A 16,041-nucleotide genomic window follows, 5' to 3' on the forward strand; every position below is an offset into this window, starting at 1 on the left:
GTATCACTGCGTTTAGACAACTGATGACCTCGTGTGGGTATTGACTTCACGTGCGTTCAAGTTCAAGAGTGGGCGTGACAGGGAATGAGGAAAGGTACAGCTGACTCGTATCGTTTCCTCACAGCCCGGTAGCATATGCTTTGCGGCCCGGTACTGGTCTGTGACCCGGTGGTTGGGAACCACTGTATTAGGAGAATGGGCAAAGAAATGGCAGATGGAATACAGTGTCGGGAAGTGTACGGTCATGCACTTTGGTACAAGAAGTGTAAGGGTTCACTATTTTCTAAATGGAGAAAAATACAGAGGGACAGAGACTTGGGAGTCCTTGGGCAGGATTCCTTAAAGAGTAAATATACAGGTAGAGTCTGGGGTAAGGAAGCCGCAGGGACCGAATGCGCAGAATTTGCTGGGGCCCTAGCAGTGATATTTAAAACATCCTTAAGTGACTGGAGATGTACCAGAGGAATGGAGGATAGCCAATGTTGTTCAGCTGTTTAAAAAAGGCAGGAAATTATAGCTAATTAGCCTGACATCAGTTGTCAGGAAGTTATTGAAAGGTATTCCAAGGGACTGGAAATACGAGTATTTGGATGGGCATGGGCTGATTAAGGATAGTCAGCATGGCTCCGTGTGTGTTAGGTTAAGTCAAACCAATCCTAGAGTTTTTTTTGAAGAAGTTACCAAGAAAGTTGATGAAGGACATTGGCTTTGTAGAAGAGGCCAGAGAGTGATTGTAGAGGGTTGCCTCTCTGACTGGAGGCCTGGGACTAGTGGTGTGCCCAGGGATCGGTGCTGGATCTCCTCTGCTGTTTGTCATCTATATCAATGATCTGGATGATAATGTGGTTAACTGGATCAGCAAATTTGTGGATAATGCCAAGATTAGGGGTGGACGGTGAGGAAGGTTACCATGGCTTGCAGAGGGATCTGCATCAGCTGGAAAAATGGCAGATGGAATTTAATGCAGACAAATGTGAGGTGTTGCACTTTAGTAGGACTATCCAGGGTAGGTCTTCCACAGTGAACAGTAGGGCATTGAGGACTGTGGGAGAACAAAGGGATCTGGGAATACAGGTATACAACTAGTTGAAAGCAGCATCACAGGTAGATAGGACCGTAAAGAAAGCTTTAAAGGACCATAAATCAACGTATTGAGTACAGAAGATGGGATATTATGTTGAAGTTGAACAAGACACTGGTGTGACCTAATTTGGAGATTTGGTCACCTACGTACACAAAAGTTGTAAACAAGGTTGAAAGAGTACAGAGAAAATTTACAAAGATGTTGCTGGGTCTGGAGGACCGGAGTTATTAGGAAAGATTGAATAGGTTAGGACTGTATTCTACAAGATGCAGAAGATGGAGAGGAAATTTGATAAGAGATATACAAAATCATGAGGGATATAAATAGTGCGAATGCAAGAAGGCTTTTCTACTGAGGTTGGGTGGGATAAAGAAGGCAAGACAGCAGCTATACTTTATCAGAAGTTTGAAGAGATCTGGCATGTCAACAAATACACTCAAAAACTTCTATAGTTGTACCGCAGAGAGCATTCTGACAGGCTGCATCACTGTCTGGTATGGGGGGGTGGGGGCTACTGCACAGGACCGAAAGAAGCTGCAGAAGGTTGTAAATCTAGTCAGCTCCATCTTGGGTACTAGCCTACAAAGTACCCAGGACATCTTCCGGGAGCAGTGTCTCAGAAAGGCAGTGTCCATCATTGAGGACCTCCAGCACCCAGGGCATACCCTTTTCTCACTGTTACCATCAGGTAGGAGGTACAGAAGCCTGAAGGAACACACTCAGCGACTCAAACAGCTTCTTCCCCTCTGCCATCTGATATCTCACTTTTTAAAAAAATTATACAATATTTCTGTTTTTGCACGTTTTTTAAAAAATCTATTCAATATACGTAATTGATTTACTATTGTTATTTTACTTATTATTAATTTTTTTTTTTCTCTGCTAGATTATGTATTGCATTGAACTGCTGCTGCTAAGTTAACAAATTTCAAGTCACATGCCGGTGATAATAAACCTGATTCTGAGAGGTGAGTCAGGGATGAAAGGTGAGAAGTTTCAGGGAACTTCTTCACTCAGAGGGTAGTGAATGTAGATGGATAGTAGATATATGGATGGCTATGGTCCTGGTGTAGATCAAAGGGAGAAGGCAGCTTAAATGGTTTTGGAATAGACCAGGCTGGCCAAAGGGCCTATTTCTGTGCTGTACTTCTCTATGACTCCAAGAATGGACAAAGAAGTGGCAGATGGCATATAACATAGAGTAGTATATGGTCATACACTTTGGTAGAAGGAATAAATGGAATAAATGCATAGACTATTCTCTAATAGAGGGGTAAAGTAGCATAGCAGTTAAGGCATCACTTTAGTGTCAGCAACCTAGATTCAATTCCTGTCACTGTCTGTAAGGAGCTCATACAATCTCCCTGTGACCAAACGGGTTTCCTCCCACATCCCGAAAGACGTACGGGTTAGTAGGTTAATTGGTCACATGGGTATAATTTGACGGTGTGGGCACATTGGGCCAGAGGGGCTGATTATCTCCAAACAGAGCGAAAATTCAGAAATCAGAGGTACAAAGGGATTTGAGAGCCCTGAAAGTAAATTTGTAAGCTGAGTCAGTGGCAAGGAAGGCAAATGCAATGTTAAACATTCATTTTGAGAGGACTAGAATACAAGAGCAACAATGTAATGCTGAGGCTTTATAAGGCATTGGCCAGACTGGAGTATTTCGAGCTCCTTAACCAAGGAACAATGTGCTGGTATTGGAGAGGGTCCAGAGGATGTCCACAGTCATCCTGGAACTTGAGACGTACTGGAAGGTGTCTTTGCCAATACTACTGGAAGGAATCTGGGTTGCCATCTGACTACAGAACAAAACTTCAATTGGTAATGTGGATCCTCTGGGATGCCTCACCTTGTACCCGCTGAGCAGCCAGCACAAGGACTAGCACCCCAGTTGTGTGTGCGCACACACGCACGCTATTATGCCATGCCATATCATATTCCTCCGGTGGCATGTTGAAGAGTTCCCATGCAGACTGGCTGACCTGATTTTACCCACTGTTCCCTCGTGCCTGCCAGGCATGTTGCCAGTCCTCACCTTTGACAATAGTGAATGTTCAAGCCTCGTTTCCTTGACCCAGTGTCCCAGGTTCAGTCTGCAGAACTCAGCCAGTCTGCTGATTGTCAAATTTATTATTAGCTGCACTCTGTCTGCTGGATCAGATTCATGTTGTTAAAAACAAAAATGGAATGGCCTGTCACATCAGACTGTCAGGGCTGTAAAGATTTCTGTTTCAGAATTAGCCCTTGTTGCCTGGGCCTTGAATGCAGCTGTGTAGCTGACAAGATCTCAAATCAATTCAAATGTGCTGAATTATCTGTAACCCTCAGACAGTGAACAATCTTTTTAAAATAAATGTATGTCATCAGAACCCATACTTAAGGAATGCAGCTCAGTACACGGGGCTGTAACTCCTGGGGAGAAGAATGCTGGAGCTCCTGCAGGAAGGCACTGTCTGGGTGCCCAAGGATGGCAAAGGGTTCTCGCTGCCTCCCCAGCCTCTCCTGCAGCAGCCCGACAAGCCAAGAGTAAACCAAGGCAAGTGGCATCTTTGTTCCAATGTCGCCAGCAGACTAAATGCTCAACCAGTCTCCAGGGAGAATGGTCTTATGCCCTAGTATCAGAGAGGAATTTGTCTTTTAATGAGTACAAATATTAAACCTCGCAGAGGAGCATCAAACATGAAATGTGTAAACCTCGAGTTTCATTGTGTTCTTAAAACCAAATTCACTGCTTCAAAGACAAAATATAACTTGGATTTCAGACCCCAGAGAGGAAGGGGAAGTGCAGCCCCTGCTTGCTTCAAGCTTTACCCTGGTTGCATTGACTTTGGCGGGGTGGGGAGGGGGAAGGGGTGTTGTGGTTATGTCATAATGAGGCCATGGCACTTGGAAACTGTCTTGTTACTCTGCTTCGCATCAGCAATGTGCAAATCAGTCTTGTCCCTTGAAGAGTCACAACTTGTCAGTCTCTAATCAGCAGGCAGATCACTGAGAGTCCACTCAAAAATGCCATCCCTTGGCCAGCTTATCTCTCTGAATCTGACCCGCAGGAACTTCTGTGGCAGGACTTTGTCATTTTAGGCTAAGGTTAAATCTGCTGTTGCAGCACAGTGTGGCTCGAAGGGGCAGAAGGGTCTATTTTGTACTATCTCAATTTTTGAAAAATTAAATAATCAATCAATCCCAGGCATGACAGGCTCCCTGTATGAACAGTGTTTGATAGCTCTGGGTCTGAAGAATGAGGGGATAATCTCATTGGAACCTATTGTTATGATACCAGCCCCCTCCTTTGTGAGAATTGCAAGAGCCCTAGAAAAGGGGGGGTCAATGACCCAAAAGAGAGAGAGAGAGACAGGCTGAATGGACACAGGAAATGGAAAGACATTCCACTGGGACAAAAGCTGGTGACTGTGGCATTGTTCTCAGGAGACACCTGGGAACTGCAGACGTGCCAACTCGCAGGGACATTGTAAAGCCCTCGGGCAAAGTGGGCTGGTTGAGAGAGAGATTGCATCACCTGCAACCTGATTGACACCTGAGATCCCGTGAGGCAGTATAAAGAAGGGTCTGAAAGAGGACGACCCTCAGACGCACCAAGGAGACACCAAGAAGCACGATAACGCTTCCCGTGGGAACGGGAAGCCATTTTGAAATAAGCCACGTGCGTTAAATTCCGAATGCGGGGTTTGTGGCTGGAACCAACGGAAGATCGCTTTTAACTAACAACGGGGAAGATCGCTCCCCTGATTCCACGGATGTAAACGGCAAGTTTTTCCGTTTTATCTCTCTCTCTCTCCAACACGTGAAACCAAAAGAGAAAAGCCTGCAGACTTCAGAGTGACTCTTTATATTTCCAATTGGACTCAGTATTATATACCCTAGACAACGAAAGAGCTTATTTCTGAGTGATTATTAATGTACCTGCGTTTTAGATTGAGTATTGACGCATGTTATCTGAATGTTTGTATTAACCTTAATTTTTGTGCCCCTTTATTAATAAAACTTTTGAAAATAGTACCATTGGACTTCAACTGACATATCTATCTTTGCTGGTAAGTGAAACCAGTTACTGGTTTCGTAACAAGTGGGGTTCTCGTCTCGGGATTTGACACCAAAAAGGGGGAGGTCAGTCAATCGGGATTGTAAGTCAAAACAAAATAATTTGGATCTGGTACGCAGGTAGCCAGACAGAAAAACCAGCAAAGATGGACGTGTGTGAATTTATGAAAAACGCGACTGTGGCGGCGCTAGAGGTGAGCACCAAAGCAGACTTGTTAAATTTGGCGAAGGGGTTAGAGGTGGAAAACGAGCAGAATCAAGCTGAGAGGCAAAGACAGCATGAAATTCGGATCAGAGAGTTAGCAGCAGCCGAGAGAGCGGCAGCGGGGAGAGAAAGAGAGAGGGAGGAGCTAAGGAGAGAGCGGTTTAATGTTAGTCGGGAGCTGAGAGTAGTACCTCCGTTCGAAGAGACGGATGTTGATAGTTATTTCATTACTATATACCAGAATCAGAAGTGGCAGGGGGAGCAGTGGGTCGCGTTGTTGCGAAGTGTGTTAGCAGGAGGGAGGACCCGCAGACCAGCGAGTGCGGTGGCCCCGCCCCTGGAGTACCAAAGCTTTCGCGCATGCGCGGTCACTCGCAGCCTGTCGGAAAAAGCGGCTGAGAAAGAGGACAGTTTAAATGAAGCCAGCGGTGATCTGGCCAAGATGTTTTTACCGACCCTGTACCATGAGGGTTCCGAGGGTGGTAAAACAGAAAGCAGTAAAGTAAAAGGGGGTAAGGGAGAGGAAATAGCCCTGCCCTTAGTGAAGAGAAAGGTCCTAGAGGTAGGAACTAAAGTTGAGAAACGGATAAAGTTGTTAAAATGTCCAGAGTTGGACATGGTTAATCTGTCTGGTTTGGCAGAATTGTTTGAAGAAGTTCAGAGTTCTAAAGGTGTTCTCGATTGTCCCGAGAGTGAAATGAGGGCAGTCTTAGAGAGGAAGGGTGTCCTTGCTGTGGAGAAGTCAGCTGAAATGGCCGAGGAGGTTGTTTCAGCTCGCAGGGTTGCGCCTTCCCCAACGGGGGGCTGCCTAGAGAGTAGCTGGAAGGATCGGGGGACGTTAGAATTTGAAAAAGGTACGGGTATTGAAAGCCTGGAAGGGGCCAATGTCCCGTTTGAGTGTGTCCAAGATGGGGGCGCACGTGGTGCTGAACCTGGTAACAGAGCTCAGAGGAAGTCTGAGGTGTTTGATTCAGGGGGACGGGGCGGCCGTCTTTGTGGATCAGATAGGGTTGGTTCAGTAGGAAAAGGGTTAACCTTGGTAACCGTGGGAAGTGTGAGTTCCACGGTGTTTGTATTCGAGAGTGGGGCCAAGGTTAATGCCGAATTTAAAGGGGGAATGAGGATCGTTATTGAAGGAAACGGAAAGTCTGTAGTTCCCAAGTCGAAGGAAGAAATTTTAAACCTGGCAGATCGCTCACAGAGTGAGTCGGGAAATAGCGGGGCCCCCCACTCTATTGTTACGCCAGGGTGGGGTGTGAAGAGGTTGCATTCGAAATGCTACCTGAAAGAGGAGTTGGAATTAAAAACAAATAGCCTGAAGGGTCTTGACAGTTTGGGGCATGGTGTTGAAAAAATAGCCCCGATGAACGAGGCGGGCGGGAGTTCACCACGCCAAATTACTCAAAGTCCCAACGGGGGGACTCGCCAGAAAAGAGGTGACGGTTAATGGGGATGCCATTTTTTTTAAACAGCAAAGCAGGTTTTACGGGTTGCGCCAAAGCCTGTGAATAATAAAGACAGACCTTTGGAGACCTGCCGGCGAAGTAAACCGACCGAAACGATTAGTATTCGCATAAACTTTTGTAGATGCACCTAAGCTAAGATCACACCTCCTTAGTTATGTTGCCGAAGAAAGCAAATAAATAAGGTGGTTATTGAGCTGAAGTTTGATGCTACCAGGCGTTAGTAGGGCACATGAGGTTAAGGTATTAAAGGAAAGGGGCACTGTACTTGTTAACTGTTTAGATGCTGACTTGAATGTATAACTGTATTACTCTGTATTAGATTCAAAATTTCTGTAAGACTGTACCACTCTGGGTTTTAACCGCTGGTAAAAACCTTTTTAAGAGGGGAGGTGTTATGATACCAGCCCCCTCCTTTGTGAGAATTGCAAGAGCCCTAGAAAAGGGGGGGTCAATGACCCAAAAGAGAGAGAGAGAGACAGGCTGAATGGACACAGGAAATGGAAAGACATTCCACTGGGACAAAAGCTGGTGACTGTGGCATTGTTCTCAGGAGACACCTGGGAACTGCAGACGTGCCAACTCGCAGGGACATTGTAAAGCCCTCGGGCAAAGTGGGCTGGTTGAGAGAGAGATTGCATCACCTGCAACCTGATTGACACCTGAGATCCCGTGAGGCAGTATAAAGAAGGGTCTGAAAGAGGACGACCCTCAGACGCACCAAGGAGACACCAAGAAGCACGATAACGCTTCCCGTGGGAACGGGAAGCCATTTTGAAATAAGCCACGTGCGTTAAATTCCGAATGCGGGGTTTGTGGCTGGAACCAACGGAAGATCGCTTTTAACTAACAACGGGGAAGATCGCTCCCCTGATTCCACGGATGTAAACGGCAAGTTTTTCCGTTTTATCTCTCTCTCTCTCCAACACGTGAAACCAAAAGAGAAAAGCCTGCAGACTTCAGAGTGACTCTTTATATTTCCAATTGGACTCAGTATTATATACCCTAGACAACGAAAGAGCTTATTTCTGATTGATTATGGTTACACCGGTGTTTTAGATTGAGTTTTGACGATTTGAATGTTTTGTATTAACCATACGTTTGTGCCCTTATTGAATAAAACGTTTGAAAATAGTAGCATCCGACTCAGCTGATCCATCTATCTTTGCTGGTAAGTTACCTGGTTACGGGGTTTTCGTAACACTATCAAATTCAGGTTCGCTCGAGCTGTTGGGGAGGATTTAAATTAATCTGGCAGGGTGATGGTTACTAGAGTGATAGGGAAGATGATGGGGTAGTTGTATACAAGCAGAGACCGTCAGGAAGGACAGGCAGATGACACAAAGAGGTGAATGTAGAGTTAAGTAGAGTTAAGGAACTAAAAGGGTAAAAATACCCTAATGTGAGTTACATACAGTAGTGGACAGGAGGTGAGCTACAAATTTCAACTAGAGAATGAGAATGCATGTCAAAAGGGCAATGTTATGACAGTCATGGGGGATTTCAATATACAGGTAGATGGGGAAAAAAAAAGTAAATCAGGATTGTGCTGATTTTTGATCCCAAGAGAAAGAATTTGTAGAATGCCTACAAGATAACTTATTAACAGCAGTTTGTGTTTAACTGGGTGTTGTGTAATGGACCAGGTTCGATTAAGGATCTTAAGGTAAATAAACCCTTAGGAGGGAGTGATCATAACATGATAGAATTCACCCTGCAATTTGAGAGGGAGAAGCTAAAGTCAGATATATCAGTATTATAGTGGAGTAAAGGGAATTACAGAGGCATGAAAGAGGAGCTGACCAAATTGATTGGAAGGGGACACTAGCAGGGATGACAGAAAAGCAGCAATGGCTAGAATTTCTGGGGGCAATTCTGAAGGCACAGGACAAAGACATCACAGAGGAAGAATTACTCTAAAGGGAGGACGACAACTGTAGCTGACAAGGGTTGAAAGCCAACATAAAAGCAAAAGAGAGGGCTTATAATAGAGCAAAAATCAATGGGAAGTTAGAGGATTGTGGTTTTTTTAAAAAAAACAACTGAAAGCAATTTTAAAAGCACTATGAGGGGGAAAAAAAGATGAAATAAGAAGGTAAGCCAGCTAATAATAACAAAGAGGATAAGGCGATAGTGGAAAATGAGGCTGGAGAGGTAGTAATGGGGGACAAGGAAATGGCGAACAAACTGAATAAGTATTTTGCGTTAGTCTTCACCGTAGAAGACACAAGCAGTTCGCCACAAGTTCAAGAGTATCGGGGACAGAAGTGAGTGCAGTTACTATTACTGGGGAGAAGGGCTTGGGAAGCTGAAAGATCTCTAAGTAGACAAGTCACCTGAAACAGATGGACTACATCCCAGGGTCCTGAAGGAGGTGGCTGAAGTGATTGCCGAGGCATTAATAATGATATTTCAAGAATCAACAGATTCTTTGCATCTGCTGCTGGTAACTAGTGGTGTTCCACAGGGTCTGCTTTGGGACAGATTATTTTTCTGTTGTATGTCAACGACTTGGATGAAGAATTTGATGGCTTTGTCACCAAAAGTGGATGGGCAGGCAGTATTGAGGAAGCAGTGAATCTGCATAAGGAACAAGGCAGATCAGGAGAATGGGCAAATGTGTCAGGTGGAATACAATGGTCAGGAAGTGTATAGTCATGCGCTTTGGTGAAAGGAACAAAAGTGTAGACCATTTTCTAAATAGGGAGAAAATTGAAAAACACCCGAGGTGCAGAGAGACCTGGGAATCCTGGTGCAAGATTTCCTAAAGGTCAACTTGCAGGTTGAGTCGGTGCTAAGGAAAGCAAATGCAATGTTAACATTTTGAGAGGACTAGAATAAAAACAAGGACGTAATGCTGACACTTTAAGGCACTGGTGAAGCCTCACTTGGGAGCACTGTGAGCAGTTTTGGTCCTTTATCTAAGAAAGGATAGAAACACAGAAACATAGAAAACCTACAGCACAATACAGGCCCTTCAGCCCACAAAGTTGTGCCAAACATGTCCCTACCTTAGAAATTACTAGACTTCCCCATAGCCCTCTATTTTTCTAAGCTCCATGTACCTATCCAAACTAATGCCCTTCCCTTGGACAACATCGGTGGTGTGGAGAGGGGAGACTTGCAGCTTGGGCAACTGCCAGTCTTCCATAAAAAACCTTGCCCAGGCTTGCACCCTGGAAACTTTCCAAGGTGCAAATCCATGGACTATCGACCAGAACTGAGCACGGTACTCCAAGTGGGGTCTGACCAGGGTCCTATATAGCTGCAACATTACCTCACGGCTCCTAAATTCAATTCCACGATTGAAGGCCAATACACTGTACACCTTCTTAACCAAAGAGTCAACCTGCGCAGCTACTTTGAGCGTCAAAGGATGTGCTAGCATTAGAGAGGGTCCAGAAGAGTTTCACAAGGATGACGCCGGAACGAAAGTGTTAAAGTATGAAAAGCCTTTGATGGTTCTGGGCCTGTATTCACAGTTTAAATGAGGGAAGATCTCATTGAAGCATCTCGAATATTGAAAGGCCTAGACAAACTAGATGTGGAGAGGATGTTTCCTATAGAGGGTGAGTCTCGGATCAGACAACAGCCTCAGGATAAAAAGACATGCATTGAGAAGAGATGAGAAAGACTTTATTTAGCCAGAGGATAGTGAATCTGTGGAACTGAATGGCTGTGGAAGCCAAGTCATTGAGTATACGTAAAGCAGAGGTTGATAGGCTCTTGATTAGTCAGGGTATCAAATGTTACAGGGAGAAGGCAGGAAAATGAGGTTTAGAGGGATAATGAAGCAGCCTGATAGACAAGATAGAGGCAGGGAAGCTGCTCCCACTGATAGGTGAGACTAAAGCTAAGGCACATAGCCTCAAGATTCGGGGGAGGAGATTTAGGACGGACATGAGGAGGAACTGCTTTTTCAAAGAGTGGTGAATCTGTGGAATTCTTTGCTCAATGAAGCAGTGGAGGCTAAGATACGGTTGGATAGATTTTTGCATGAATTAAGGGCTATACGGGAAAGGCAGGTAGGTAGAAATGAGTCCATGGCCATATCAGCCATGATCTTATTGAATGGTAGAGCAGGCTCAACGAGCCAGATAGCCCACTCCTACTTCTACCCCTATGTTCTTAATACCTTATCTTGATCCAACCACAGACACCATAGCCAATAAAGCTCACCAATGCCTCTATTCTTTAGGAGGCCAAAGAAATCTGGCATGCCCCCATTGACCCTTACCAATTTTGAACCAATGCACCATAGAAAACATCCTATTTGTTATGGCAACTGTTCTGCATGCAAACCCAATAAACTACAAAGCATTGTGGACACAGCTCAGCACATCATAGAAACCAGCTTCTATGGACTCTGTCAATACAGCTCGCAGCTTCAGTAAAGCAGCCGGCATAATCAAAGACCCCACACGTTATTCCCCACTCTTCCACTGGGCAGAAGATGCAAAAGCCTGTAAGCACAGACCACCAGACTACCCAGTTGTTCCCTAAACAGTAAGATGGATTCATGACTTCACAATCTACCTTATTATCATCTTGCACCTTATCGTTTACCTGCACTGCACTCTCTCTGTACATGTTACACTTTATTCTGTATTGTTCTACTTCATTGCAGTGTGTAGTTCTTCTGTATGAATATGTAAGACAAGCTTTGCACTGTACATGTGACAATAATAAAACAATTACAATATCAAGCCCAGCTTTTGGCACTAGGCCTCTACAGAGGAGCAGACCAGCATTTTGGGAGCCACAGAACAGTAATCTCCTTTCATGGGTCAGCAGGAATTTAAACAAAATTATGACAAAGTTGGCTTCAAATTTCAGGCAGCAATAAACTAGAAAAGCTGAGCTCCACAGTGGAATCTAATGCTGAAATTACACAGTTACAACAAGTGAATTTGATTCTCTTCTTCTACAATAGATCTGTTCTATGGTAAACGGCAGATACAAAGTATAGTAAAAATGTACAGAACAAGATATTTGCTATTGTTTAAAGTATTCACTGAGACAGTATTTCCAAAATAGACACATCAGTTGAATAAACATCCTCAAAACAAGCTATGAATTTTTAATTATAGCTTCAACAACAGAAGTAATTTGACTATCTCATTCAGGTATATACTTCTCCAGTTTTTATTAAACTCAAAAATTTATCTGTATTGAATTTTTCAGGAAATGCACAAATTTCATTCTCTACATATAAGAATACATGCCGTATTGTATCTATTCCTCACTTTGAAACAAACTCAATCAAGCACTTAACTTCTAAATTTCAACATTCTGGACATACTTTAGCAAAATTAATTCACTGAGGGTTTCAAAAACCCTCACTCCATTTGATTATACAACATAATCAATGCCTTTATTAGTTGGAGAAGAAATTTGGTAACGATGCTAAAAGCTCACAGGGGAGGTACTGTAACACTGAAACAACGGAGTGAAAGAGCAGAACAATTAACATCCCAGATCCCCATTATGCAATGCAATGCAACTTGTGCCTTTGAATCTAACCAAGTAAGATCAAATATAGGAAACACTGCAAGACACAAAGGACAGATTTTCCTTGTGGTATGCAGATTAGTAATATTTTTGTTCAACAATGATTTTTAGTCACCCCTCCTCTGGTTTTAAAGGAACTTCTCAAATAACACAAGCACAAAACAAAAGGGATGTAATACGAAATCTCATATAAGAAGCTACATATGCAACAATAAATTCCAGGACTAACGGCTTAAAACTTTAACTGCTTTGAAGGTGATGCTATATCATCATTAGAAAACTAGAGTCTTGGAAAACTAATACACTTTAAAGATAATTGGAAATGGATGTGCAGGCTTAAACAACCGGCAACTTTCAGGCACTTCCATACACACCAGGAAGACAATCTTCCATTGGGCAACAAACTTTTCAGCATGGCCACCCCACCACTGGCCACCTCCACCCACTCCACAGGGATCCTCTCACACCTCACATTGCAGTTATACATCAAGTTTCAGAGCTGGTGCTCAGTAACGGTGCACAATTCTAAATAAGCTTCGCCAAAGGTGGGGGTGAAAAAGCAGGAAAGAAACATTAAATCTGGAAGCCAACTGCCTTGCATTAAATATACCCTTTCATTAAAGATGGACCCAAATCTTCTCCATGCTTGACAGAAGCACGCGCACTCACCCTGGCATTTTCCACAGATTGTAGTGGCTCATGTTCATACACGGAGTCATTGATGTGCTTATGGCATGATCTTCTCTTTGAGAATTCAAAGGGAAGGATGCTCTGGTTGATTAATAGACTGACAGATCAAATGCTTCTTCTACAGCAAAAACCATCTTGAAGAACTGAAATATGGTACATTATTTCAGTAGCAACTGTTTAGCTGCTGCAGCTGCAGGACCACAACTGCAGTGAGCCAAGTGCAGAGACAATCCTGGAGATCTGGGAGATGGGATTCACAGAAAATAAAGTAGAACACTATAAATATTTAACTGGTGCTGAAGATTGTTTTGAACATTCATGTGCATAACTCAATTATTGACACAAACATTGAACCTGTGACAATCTGCATGTAAAGCAAATTCCATTGGTTTGTTTCTTTTGATTGGAATGCTATCCATCATCAAATACAGTAAAGTGCACAAGTAACGACTTGCCCTACCTCACCAACTTGGGCTTGCTCTACTGGAATTTTATGAAAGCTATCCTTTCACACACAGTAAATCTTTTTTAAAAATTACAATACCCCTCAACACACACAATGATCCATATTGAAATATTAAGTCTAATTCCTTTGAAATTTACAATCATAAATACATTTTAAAGAAATCTAATGTGACATACTGACTGTACTCACTAACTGTTCTTCTAATAAGTCCTCCACAAATTAATAAAAAGAATGGGCTATATACGATATAGTGCATACCCCTGGCAGAGAGCTTTTTAGTGTTGATGATTTTGGCAGCATATTCCTGTCCTGTCGAGATTTTCATGCATCGTCTCACTACCGAGAATGCTCCCCTGAAAAGAACAATCAAAGACAGTCATGTACAAAATTTATACACAGAACAATTAAGCTTCACCAACTTAAAACATTGCTTCACTGCGGCTGACGCAGACTGCAAAGCCTAACATACAGTGATCACAAATAATTCAACGCACTTGAAACGGTTAAGACTCCCGCAAAATAAAACCAACCATTTCAAGATTTCCGACGCATTGTCTACTAACAGGTCTTCTGATTCAAATGAACATTTTTACCACCAAAGCAAATTTGCAAAGAACGAAACTAAAAGAACATATTTTGCTAAATTCTATGCCACCAGCTAACCATTAATAACATTTATTGAAAGCCAGTGTACTTCACTAAAACATAATTGCGAACCTCCCACCGAGCACTCATGCTCGCCTGAAATCCTGAAATATTATTCATTTAGAGAGAACATAAATCAGCCAGATTTGCTGCCATACTTTCCAAGTTCCTCGAATAGCTGGTATTCATCTGTGAACCTGGTGCAGGTTGTAGTCGAAGCCATAACGACGACAGTGGCTGCTGTCTCCGGTGTTGAAGCTATTCACCGATCCCCGCACGGTGGACACCACCTGGCTGGCTGGGTGACGCTGGCTCCAGGAGTGGACAAACCCCGCAAGCACCCTCCTTCCTTCCTATCCTGCACCGAGAATAGCTTCTCCCGCAGCTCCTCGGCTACTCTAGCGGCAGCGTGGGGACTGTGTGCGACTGGAGCCCGCAGCAGCTCTCGACTATCCAGTCACCTCGCAAATCAACACACGCCCTCCCTTCTCCTCATGCACGGCTTCAGTGCTCGCTGCCTCGCCTCTCTAACCTCCTCCCCCTCCGACTACTCCTTGTCTTTCCCCTGAAGTAGGGAGGATTAAAGCAGCAGCTCGCAGTCACCTGCTCCGACCTCAGTCACAGCCCCGGCAAATCTAACGCTAAAGCCCGGTTCAGCTTCCAACCTCTCGCGATATATTTCACCAAAAACAGCCGAGCGTGTCGGGGGGGGAGTGACGTCAGCGGCGAGCCGGGGCAAAACTTGAGCTGAGAAATGGTGAACCGGGGCAGGGGCGAATCTCTGCTCAGAGCCCCGCTGGAGTGCGGTGCACACATCAGCAAATGGCGCTCTGTGCAAAGATATCCCAACATTGCAAGGGAAATAAGACATGCTCGGGCTGCGAAAAGTTATCCCCTTTCCCGTCATCGTCGAACAGTGATTAAATCAACCACGCTTTATTTCGTCTCGACCACCGGAATCATTCACGTGATTCCAGCATCTTCCCTCTTCCATTCCAGTCCTGGAGAAACATCGACTGCTTATTCATTTCCATAGATGCCGCCTGAGTTCCTTCAGAGTTGTGTGTGTGTCTACAGTGGTGAAAACCATCGTAAATTGGGGGACCGCTTTGCTCAGCATCTCCGCTCCATCCACCGTAAGCGGAACTTCCCGCTGCCCAAGCAGTTAATTCCGACTCCCGTACCAACATGTCGGTCATCCTTAGGGTGCAGGCACAGCACTTTACTCGGTCTAGGTAGCCTCCAACCTGATGGCATGAATATCGATTTCTCCTTCTGGTAAAAAAGATTATCCTCCCCTCTTCCCCACTCTGGCCTCTTAACTCCTCTCGCCTCCCCCTGCTGCCCCACCTCCTTCCCTTTCTCCAGTGGTCCACTTTCTGTTCTTATCAGATTCCTTCTTCTCCATCCCTTTACCTTTCCCACCCACCTAGCTTCACCTATCACCTTCTAGCCATCTTCCTTCCCCTAACTCCACCTATTTTTTCTGACATCTTCCTTTGTAGTCCTGAAGAAGGGTTTTGGCACAACACATTGACTGGTTGGTAATTCCATGGATGCCTCCTGACCTGCTGAGCTCCTCCAGCGTTTTGTGTGTTTTGCATTCAGAATATGCTCTGATCAACATTTTTGTTGATATTAGTTGATGCCCGTTGAGACGAGTCAGGCAGATTGTGTCAGTCTGGTGCCCAGCACTACTTTAGCTAAAGCCTATCGGGCTGTCAAGTGGCTGTGTGGGTCATGGGCATCTCCATTCCTGCACCTCGGTCGAATGCTTGCTCTGACAAGTGTGGTCACAGGCATCAGGGGCTTTTTAAGTGATTTGCAGCCAGGACAGTGCTGGAGCACTTTCAGGTTCAGGTGATGACATTGACAAATACATGTATTTTTTGAGTGTGTGCCACACACCTTG

The 16,041-nt window shown here is 44.4% G+C and overlaps 1 protein-coding gene across 21 annotated transcripts in view; it reads right to left on the reverse strand.

The window, feature by feature from the left end:
• The window catches only part of LOC140738067 (calcium/calmodulin-dependent protein kinase type II delta chain), a 548,084-nt gene extending 533,256 nt beyond the window's left edge, over positions 1-14,828 (reverse strand). For 15 of the 21 annotated variants that reach the window (XM_073065137.1, XM_073065143.1, XM_073065133.1 and 12 more), the window contains exons 1-2: positions 14,288-14,809; positions 13,743-13,837 (exon numbers count right to left, since the gene is read on the reverse strand). In XM_073065137.1, coding sequence (XP_072921238.1) covers positions 13,743-13,837; positions 14,288-14,352 — 160 coding nt within the window. In that variant the 5' untranslated portion in view covers positions 14,353-14,809. Of the gene's footprint in view, positions 1-13,742; positions 13,838-14,287 lie in introns of all 21 variants that reach the window. The other 6 variants (XM_073065151.1, XM_073065147.1, XM_073065150.1 and 3 more) reach the window with 3 other exon arrangements.
• Between the last annotated feature and the right edge of the window lie 1,213 nt (positions 14,829-16,041).

The sequence above is a fragment of the Hemitrygon akajei genome, chromosome 13 (assembly GCF_048418815.1).
Source record: "Hemitrygon akajei chromosome 13, sHemAka1.3, whole genome shotgun sequence".
NCBI lineage: Eukaryota > Metazoa > Chordata > Chondrichthyes > Myliobatiformes > Dasyatidae > Hemitrygon > Hemitrygon akajei.